The 9,770-nt window shown below is 51.1% G+C and overlaps 1 protein-coding gene across 12 annotated transcripts in view; it reads left to right on the forward strand.

The window, feature by feature from the left end:
* Fam219a (family with sequence similarity 219 member A) overlaps positions 1–9,753 on the forward strand; it is a 58,024-nt gene extending 48,271 nt beyond the window's left edge. For 2 of the 12 annotated variants that reach the window (XM_075967464.1, XM_075967468.1), the window contains exons 2-6: positions 2,551–2,653; positions 5,661–5,763; positions 5,937–6,017; positions 6,537–6,591; positions 7,072–9,753. In XM_075967464.1, the coding sequence (XP_075823579.1) occupies positions 2,551–2,653; positions 5,661–5,763; positions 5,937–6,017; positions 6,537–6,591; positions 7,072–7,230 (501 nt within the window). In that variant the 3' untranslated portion in view covers positions 7,231–9,753. The remainder of the gene's footprint in view (positions 1–2,550; positions 2,654–5,660; positions 5,764–5,936; positions 6,018–6,536; positions 6,592–7,071) is intronic. The other 10 variants (XM_075967465.1, XM_075967469.1, XM_075967474.1 and 7 more) reach the window with 7 other exon arrangements.
* Positions 9,754–9,770: the final 17 nt, after the last annotated feature.

Consider the following 9,770-nt stretch of genomic DNA (forward strand, 5'->3'; position numbering starts at 1 on the left):
TGCTCATGCCCACTGCCCATTTTTATTTTATTTTCATGCGTATATGATCTGCTTGTGTGCACATACTCGTGTGTGTGAGAGCGGGTGTGCTCACGTCTTGGCATGCGTGCTAAGGTCAGAGTCCTGCCTGTCGTTTTCACTGCTGCGCATACCAGGCCAGCTAGACTGTGAGCTCCTAGAGAGTCTCCTGTCTCTGCCTCCATCTCACTCTGTAGGAACCCTAGACTGCAGACACTCAGTGCTCCCAGCTTTTCCTGAGTTCTGGGGATTTGAACCCAGGTCCTCATGCTTGCACAGCAAACACTTCAGCCACTGAGCCACTTCTCCAGACCTCACTTCATTTTAAATGGGTCACCAGGAGCTACACAGATCCCTGGACCTGATTCTGGAGCCAGTCCTGGAGCCTTCTATCTGCTTTCTGTGTCTTCGGGGACAGAGCAGGCAGCATGGATCCGCTGCAGTTCTCAGACCTTAACTTGGCCACTTTAATCCCTGGCTAAAGATGGTAGCACCCAGATTGCATTGATCCTCCTGGTACTTAATTCAGAAACCCACAATCAGCCGAAGTGCGGAGAATAAGTGTCAGTGGCATGCCCAACCACAAATGGAACCCTTTATCACAGCCCCACAATGTTCAAGGGCCATTGAGGAAGAGGGAACAGAAAGATTATAAGAGCCAAAAGTCAGGAAGAACCAGATCAAAACAGTGTCTTCCAGACCCGTGAAGTCACAGCAGCAGTGGTTACCTGCACAAGTCTGCACAGATCAAACCCATCGATATTCTAGCGGGAGTGGAGAGGGCTCTTGATTCTGCACCCCTAACTGGGGTGTATAAGCTGCTTGTGGTTTCTGGGGAGGGGAGAAAGAGTCAATTTTCTTTTAAGACTGTGGCTGTTGGTGGGTCAACTGTGCTCCAGTGGACAGCCCCACACCCAGAAGTAGAAGATCAGCACAAATTGAACTTCTGAGTTATTAAAAAAGAAAAGGAATGGGGCTGGAGAGACGGCTTAGAGGTTAAGAGCACTGGCTGCTCTTCCAGAGGTCCTGAACTCAATTCCCAGCACCCACATGGTGACTCACAACCATCTAGAATGAGATCTGGTGCCCTCTTCGGGCCTGCAGGCATACATGCAGGCAGAACACTGTATGCATAATAAATAAATCTTTAAAAAGAAAGGAAGGAAGGAAGGAAGGAAGGAAGGAAGGAAGGAAGGAAGGAAGGAAAGGAAAGAAGGAAGGTACCACAAAGTTGAGGGAAGGGTGAGGAGGTAAGGGAGGATCTGGCAGGAGTAGGGATGAATATGATCAAAATACATTGTATGAAGTTCTCAAAGAATAAAAACATTTTTACATTTATTTGATTTTACTTGTGTATTTTACCTACATGTATGTATATATACCACATGTGTGCCTCGTGCCACAGAGGTCAGAAGAGAAATCAGAAGGTTGTAAACCTCCATGTGGGTGAAATCAAATCCAGATCCTCTGCAAGAGCAAATGCTCTTACCCACTGAGCCACGTCTACAGGCCTGAGAATAAAAGCATTTTAAAATAAGAGTTGGTCGTCCCAAGAGAAGCTCATCTTTAGCTTCCTCTAAAATTGTGAATTTGACCATTATAAATCAGAAATTATGAAAAAATATTCATCTTTGTGTGTTCTAGAAAAATTACAACAAAACTCAGGTTGCCTATTGTAAAAAGAAACATCTCAAATCTGTGTGCAAGTACTTCTTAACCTGAATAAAATCTTTAATCTCCCCCACAGAAACAGAAGTTGGTCATCCACTTCTCTGTATATAGACGACATGAGACAGGATGGGTCTCATGCAAGAGGGACGGCACTTGGGAGAGATGTCAAGGCTAGCTAAGGACTCTGGGCAGCACAGGGTGTATCCAGACTTGGAGGCTAGTGAGATCTTGTGTAGGACGATTGCAAAGGCTGCACACTCAAAATGGGTGATTGCCTACCTCAGCAGCAACAGCCTGTCTTCTGCTTTCAGGGCAGCACACGTGGCCACCTGCTGATGTGTCTTCCCATCCACCATCCCCAGCCAGCCCCCAGGGCACACTCCCTAGGGCTCATCTGAAAACTTCACAAGGATTTATTCCTTAGTCAGTGGCTCAGCTCATGGGGTCTTGCCTGGATTGGTCAGTTGTCTGGATCCTGCAAAGAGGAAACAGACAAAGAAGAGCCCTCTCAGGGAAGACCTGCTCTGACCTAACCTACCCTTAAGCCAGAGGGACCTAGATGACCCTTTTCCTGAGAAATATGTTGAAAAGCCTGCGAGCCAGAGAGCCTGTAGGTGAACTTGTAGAGGAAGACCTCTGGGTTTGGGGAAGGGTGGGCTTTCTGGTGCAGCTGCGTGTGGGGAGGACATACATCCTGGCTTTTTTACTAAGGTAGAAAATGAGTCTACCTCTCTCTCCCTGGAGACTGGCCTGCTGCTGAAACTCAGAGGGCAGCTGAGAAGGTTTGCTTCAGGGTTCAGGGCAACCCCCGCCCCCCAGATCACATGCTAATGGTTCCCTGTCTCTCTACTTTCTCTCCAGCAGGACCCAGCCGCCACCTCTATCTCAGACGGAGACTGTGACGCCCGGGAGGGTGAGTCAGTAGCCATGAATTACAAACCATCCCCGCTCCAAGTGAAGCTGGGTGAGTGTGTCTGGGGGAGGAGGGCGATGTGGGAAGTGAACAAGATGCTCTCGGGCTGGGTTTACAGCAAGGTGCTACAATTAAAGTATCTCAGGCTAGATGGTTCCAAGACTAAACCTCCAAGTAAGTCACTGGCACTCCCAGGCACCTTATGTCTTGCAAGACAAAGAAGACAGTGATGTTCAGCATGGTCCTGAAATTCCGGAGAGGGCTCTGAGGCTGGAAGCCCCAGGTGCTCAAGGGACGGCTGCAGGTGTAAAGCATGGAACCCCAGGACAGGACGCAGGAGGGCCACCCAGGAGGAACCTGCCTCCCAAGATAGAGCTGCTGCTATGATTGAGGGACCTGGGTGGCTCCTGTCTGGGGAGATTGTCTTTTCTTAGTGAACTCCAGAACCCGCTCCTTCCCAGATATTTTATCACCTTTCTCTTAGGGTAGGTTCCACGTCCTGCTTCTAAGTCACCCGGCTCCCACAGCATCCACAGCTCCCCTGGCTGCAGTTCTTACCCCTCTTTCCGAACACTGCCCCTCCCCTTTCATAGACCAAAATCTCACTGACCCAAGGCTACTACAGACAGCAGACTTCCACTGAAAATTTGACTTCCTGAAGAAAAATTATAGCCTCTCACACACGAAAGAGATGCCCACTGGATGCAGGGCATTGCTGCCCTCAATCCTCCGTCCTTCCAGCCTTTCTCAGACCTCAGGCTCCAGCTGCCCCCAAAGCTTGGAATCTTCCTCAGTTAAGACTGAGCCTCAGCCGGGCGGTGGTGGCGCACGCCTTTAATCCCAGCACTTGGGAGGCAGAGGCAGGAGGATCTCTGTGAGTTCGAGGCCAGCCTGGTCTACAAGAGCTAGTTCCAGGACAGGCTCCAAAACCACAGAGAAACCCTGTCTCGAAAAACAAAAAAAAAAAAAAAAAGAAGACTGAGCCTCTTATCTCTTCAACATGCTTCTCCCTCCACAGCAGCCAGGACTCCTTTCCACAGAGCCTATTCTTTTAGTCTATTCAAAAAAATACAACTAAAACAGACATTACTTCTTTGCTTTTAGACCACATCCAGGCCGATTTCTAAATAGAACAGCAGTTCTCTCAGTGGAATTGCTTGTCTTCCTAGGGTGTTCTATTCAGAGTACAGCCAGTTTTGTTTACTGTTGTTTTATGCAACAGTAAAAGTATTTTAAGTGCATATAAGCTCTCTCTCTCTCCAGAGGCAACCATTGCAGGTTCTCAGAGCTTCATTTTGTACTTTAGCACAAATGGCATTGCGTTGTACACATTTTGTGAGCCGTGTCCCCTCCCGCTACATAATGTCTCAGAGCCCCTATGGAGAATGACTTCGTTCTTTTAAATGGTTGCATAGTAGTCCGTAGTCTGAGCCTTGCTGGCTTATTGTCTTTATCTTTTTTCATGATTTCAAGCGAACTTAGCGTGCTTTTAAAATAGCGTCTTTTTTCCTTCACCATTATATTACCACCAAAGCTCATGAAAATTCACAACCTGTCTCACTTGCGATAAAGAAAATCAAGAACTTTATGGCAAATTGCACCCCCTAGAGGCTGGATGTGGTAATGGCTGTTACTGCCTGCTGGAGAGGTTGGAAAAATCCCATGTAGAGGAAGAGGCAAAGACAGTTTGGCAGGCAGTAGGGCATGAGAGCTCAGAGGTGTGGGAATCAGAGAACATTTCAAGTGAGTCGTGGGTGCTGTAATGACCCTCCCATCCTTATGCTCTTGCTTTGTTTTTGTTTTTTTTTTACTTATATATTTTGTTTTTGTTTTGTTTTGCTTTTTATGGCGGGGTTTTTCTGTGTAGCCCTGACTGTAGACCAGGCTGGTCTTGAACTCAGAAATTCGACTGACTCTGCCTCCTGAATATGCTGGGATTGAAGGCATGTGGCACCACTGCATGGCTGCTTTTTTTTTTTTTTTTGAGACAACTTTCCCCTATGTTTCTGTCATAGAACAAGCCCCTTTCCTAGATCTTGGCTTTACTTGACATGAGTAAGAAAGAGCGGTTGAGCCTTCCGAACCCAGGCAGCTCCTGATAGTAATAGTGGTCATGTAGCACTAGGTGGGTCACCAGATGCCCAGCCCCATAGGTGGGCATCTGGGAGAGCTTGCAGGCTATTCAGAGGCCAGATGGGCTCCTCCAGCCTCCTGCCCCTTCCCTGACTGACCCCTTTCTGTCCCTACCACTCTGAAACCCTCAGCGAACTCCTTTCCGTCTGCATTAATCTCAAATGCCTTAGTCCCACAGTCAAGGCTTGTGTGCTCTGAGGTTTGTTTGTTGTTTTGTTTTCTGCGATGGGGGTGTGTCTCTGTGAGGTCTGAGCTCACAGCCCTTGGAAGCCTTCCATCCCTGTGCTAGGATACTTGGTGCATAATTGGCGATTCTGGTGCTTGTTGAATGAAAATTACCTGAGTAAATGGTTACTTTCCCAACTTCACTGCTCTCCCTCCTCTCCCTCTAGTCCATCCACAGTTATGTTCACTTCTTGATTTGTTTTCCTACATGCTTTCCTTCTTCGGGGGGTGGGGGCTTGAAACAGGGTTTCTCTGTGTAGCCCTGGCTGTCCTGGAGCTCATTCTGTAGACCAGGCTGGCCTTGAACCCAGAGAACCATCTGCCTCTGCCTCCGGGTGCTGGGATTAAAGACATGCGCCATCACTGCCTGGGTCATTCTTTCCTTCTTGCTCCAGAAAGGCCTCCCTGGTGGCTCCAGCTGTCTGTGCACATCTCTCTAGCCTTTCCTGACACCAAGCACACACTGGCTGCCTAACACAGGAACTGTGGTCCCAGAGCAGGACTCAGCTCCTCTCTTCACCCACCACTGTCAGCCTCAAGTTATGCAGGACCAAGTGCATGTCCGTAAGCATCAGGTGCCTGGAGGGCCACGGGCTCTCTGCCAGCTGGAAAGAAAAGGCCCAGAGCAGGCCACCGGCCAGGCAGCAAGGCCTGGTAGCCCTGGGGCAGGACACAGCTTCTCTCCCATATTCTCCTGCAGAGAAGCAGCGGGAGCTGGCCCGGAAGGGTTCCCTGAAGAACGGCAGCATGGGCAGCCCTGTCAACCAGCAACCCAAGAAGAACAATGTGATGGCCCGGACGAGGTAGGCATCCTTGCCCCACTGAGACCCTACCGGCCAGCACCTGGGCTCCAGTCTCCCCCTCCTCCAGGAATCCAAGGGGAGGGGGAGGAAAATGAGAGGACGGGACCCCATCAAATCCTCTGCCATGTTTGTATGCTCCAGCTGGCACTCCAACTCCCCAATTCTTTACCCAGGCTGGTCGTCCCTAATAAAGGCTACTCCTCGCTTGACCAGAGCCCTGATGAGAAGCCACTGGTAGCTCTTGACACAGACAGGTGTGTATGGGGCCTGGGGGCAGCTGGGCAAGCCTATGATCCTGTGTGAGCACAGATGGGGTTGTACGGGCTACACCTGCCATTTTGCCAGAACTCTCCATGGGTGAAATTTCCCAAGGGGTGGGGTTTTGGAGGTTTGTTTGTTTGTTTGTTTTTGGACTGGGCATAGAGAGGTTAGAGTGAGAAGAACCCTGTTTCAGGGGAGCATCTGGCTAGCCAGAGACTTTGAGAAAAATCCAAACAGGATGATTTGAATCTAGGGAGAGAAAAGTTAAAACAAAACAAAAACAGAGGACGAGGAGGAAAGAAAGATTGGGAGCAGTTCTATCCTGAAGGATTTAAGAAGCCACTTTATTTAAAGGTCATACTGGGAAACCTGTCTTTGCGAACATATATTTGCATAATAAGCATGGATTATTTAAATCATACTGTTGGGGGACGGCGGGTATGGCAAAGATGCCGAGAATTTTCTATTTAATTTTCCTGAATCACTTCCTCTCCTTTTTTCTCCATGGTCAGCGATGATGACTTCGACATGTCCAGATACTCTTCTTCTGGCTACTCCTCTGCGGAGGTGAGGCTCCACCCCTTGCCTCCACAGACAACCGGAGCCAGACAGCAAGGCTGGGGCTGTCTAGGGGCAGAAGGCACGCAGGTGGGGCCAAGCCATGTGGGGGACGGGGCTCCACTTAAGGCGGGGCCTGGACTCGGGGAGCTTGGGAAGAAATCACTACCCAGAATTGCAGTGAGCCCGGGGTTATTAAAGCAGAGCTGTAAAATAGAACAGGTGTGAAATGCATGCAACAACTTGCAGGAGTGGACCTGAAATCAGGCAAATCCCGAACAGGGCCAGCGTGGACGTGAGAAGTTGACCTTCGACTAATGTGTGTGTGTGGGGGGGGGGGAGACTTGCCTGGAGGAAATGAGACGCAAGTCACGCTGGAGTTTGAAATAAATCTGGGTTGAAAAGGGGCCGTCACGGTGGCCTCGGGGTGGCAGTGGCGGCCCCAGCCCAGGGTTTTGCCCTTCCAACTGACTCGAACCTTTTCTACAGCAGATCAACCAAGATTTGAACATCCAGCTGCTGAAGGATGGCTACCGGTTAGACGAGATCCCCGACGACGAGGACCTAGATCTCATCCCCCCCAAGTCCGTGAACCCCACCTGCATGTGCTGCCAGGCCACTTCCTCCACCGCCTGCCACATTCAGTAGCGGGCGGGGTCGCCGCGGCGCACGGGGCAGGGCCGAGTCGGGCCAGGTGGGAAGTGACGGGGGCCGACCCCTACCTAGCTGGCCCACCGGCCCTCCTTACAGCCCCGAGCTCCTTACAGCCGCCAACCTCGTAACAGTCATTGCTTCCTCCTATGGTAGGACGTGTACCTCTGTGTGTTCATGGAGCCGGAGAAACCAAAACCGGGTCTGTCTCCAGCCCCGGGGCTGAGGAGGGGGGACGCTGTTTGCTCAGTTACTTGGGAGAGACCACACCCAAGCACCCTGCCACCTCTTCCCAGAGCTGCAGTCGGGGCAGCACTAAAGGCCAGGAGGCCAACTGTAAGCAGTCGGGTGAAGGGATCACAAGGCCAGGGGTTTGGCCTCATGCCAGCGAAGCCATGAATTTCCCAACCCCAGCCTGGAAAGGAAGGGAAGGGGTTGGAGAAGAAAAGGCCCCAAGCAATGGGGACAATTCTCAACACCTCAGAGCGCCTCTCCCCAAACCCGGTGCCAGCCCGTATACCTATTTGTGTTCCCCCTCATCTCCAGATGGGATGCTAGGCAGAGCTGTCCACTGCCTTCTCCCTTCCCTCCATCACATTTCCCTGCTTCATAAAGTGGGCCTTAGAGAGAGGCCAGGTTCGGGGATGGTATGACCTGTTCTCAAGCGCCACTAAGCAATGCATCTGTCTCTCTGCCCGTCTCCCCCCCTCCTCCAGTCTTCTGGTTATTGGTTCCAGGCTGGAAGCAGGAGATAAGGCTGGCCTCCAGTGCCCTGTCCCCATTTCACGTTAGCCCAAGGTCAAGGAGGCTGTCTTCCAGAAAGGCTCTTCAAGAGCAAGCTTAGGAGAATACAATGCACCAAGTGGCTGTATGTATGTGGTAGTGTGTGCGTGTGTGTGTGTGTGTGTGTGTGTGTGTGTGTGTGTGTGTGTGTATGTATGTGTGTGTATGTGTATGTATGTGTATGTGTTGGATGAACCTGTCTGTCCAGGTCAACCTGGCGGGTGTCTGTGGTGGGGAAATGGCTATGGTCTGTTTACTGTGTGAAAGGCAGCTCTGCTCGGGAATACTGTTGGCTGAGGGCATAGCCTGCCAGTCAGAAGCCTGGGTTCTGGTCCCTCTCCCTGAGCTCTTAAGCAATTCCCAGGCTTCTCTAGGGCTTCAGTTCTCTCAACTGAAAAATAAAAATAGTTGACATTAGTGACAGAGTTTTTTCATATCTGAAGGAATTTCTGCAGAGAGCCATGAGATCTGTCTCTGAGGGTGTGTGCCTGTGTAGACATGGGAGCACATGCAAGTGTGTGTGTGTGTGTGTGTGTGTGTGTGTGTGTGTGTGTGCGCGCGCAGCTGTACGGGGTGTCATGCATACTGTTGTTTCTGCTGTTCTGGCTGATCTGGGGAGGGAAAGCTGAGGATGTAACTCAGTGAGGAGGGGATGGTGGCTCTCTGCTGGCTGGGCAGTATAGACCTGCCCTCGTGTGAAGACAACTGGAAACACAGACAGCCTCAGACTGCTAGGTCTATGCCCCACCAGCCTCCTCTCACCTAGCCAAAGTGGCCGAAGTGTAGCTTCTTCAGGCCTCCTGCTGACACCCCAGACAGCTGGTGTTTCCGCTGTCATGGCTACTACGCACACACCACGCTCTGGGTGCCAGTCCTGGGAGGTGGGAGCTAGAGCGGACATGGTGAGAGGGAGGGGTGGGGCTGTTGGCTTAGGAGGGAGAGCACCTCTCCTATGCCACACCACACTGGGGCTGCCACTCCAAAGTGTCAGAGTATAGCTCTCCAACCCCCACACCTCCTGCCCAGCTTACCTCCCCTAGTGCAGAGATCCTAACTAGATAATGAGAAAATGCCAAAGGAGGCAAGTCAGAGAAAGTATGTGCCAGGCCACAAGGCCCATAGTGGCCCCCTCCCTGACCCTGGTTAGCATCCCCACCACCCATCCTCTGGGCCCCAGAACTAGAACTCCTACGACCCCACCCCACTGGGCTCTTTGGCTCGCCTTCTAGAACATGGGTACCTCCTCTTTTAGACTGTTGACTCTGCTGCCAACTAACTGTGGGATTCTGGCCCATTCGATGTCTGTGGCCCTGAGAACCGGGGAAGCGCCCTCCCCATGGGACAGACTTGTTCATTAGCAGGCAAGGGCTTTAGACTGAGGTGGTTCATACACAGCGGGTAGGGATAGGAAGCTGGCAGCCAGCAGCTTCTGTATCCAAGGAGAGTCCAAGGTGCCCTCCCTCACTGTCTGGAAGTTGAAGGGGAAGAGCCAGGGCCTTAGCTTGCCCCTGCTCCCCCACCCCTTGTAGATACTGCCTTAACACTCCCCCACCCTCGGCTGTGGCTGCCACCCAGCCAGGTTTCTCCGAGCTCACTAATTTATTTCCAAGAAGGTTGTGGAAGACATGAGCCGTGTATAATATTTTTTTTAACATTTCCATCGCAGTATTGACCATCATCCTTGGTTGTGTATCGTGTAACACAAATAATGATATTAAAAGCATCAAACAAGCCAGACTGAGCTCCTTACCTGG

Source organism: Microtus pennsylvanicus, chromosome 3 (assembly GCF_037038515.1).
Source record: "Microtus pennsylvanicus isolate mMicPen1 chromosome 3, mMicPen1.hap1, whole genome shotgun sequence".
Taxonomy (NCBI): Eukaryota; Metazoa; Chordata; class Mammalia; order Rodentia; family Cricetidae; genus Microtus; species Microtus pennsylvanicus.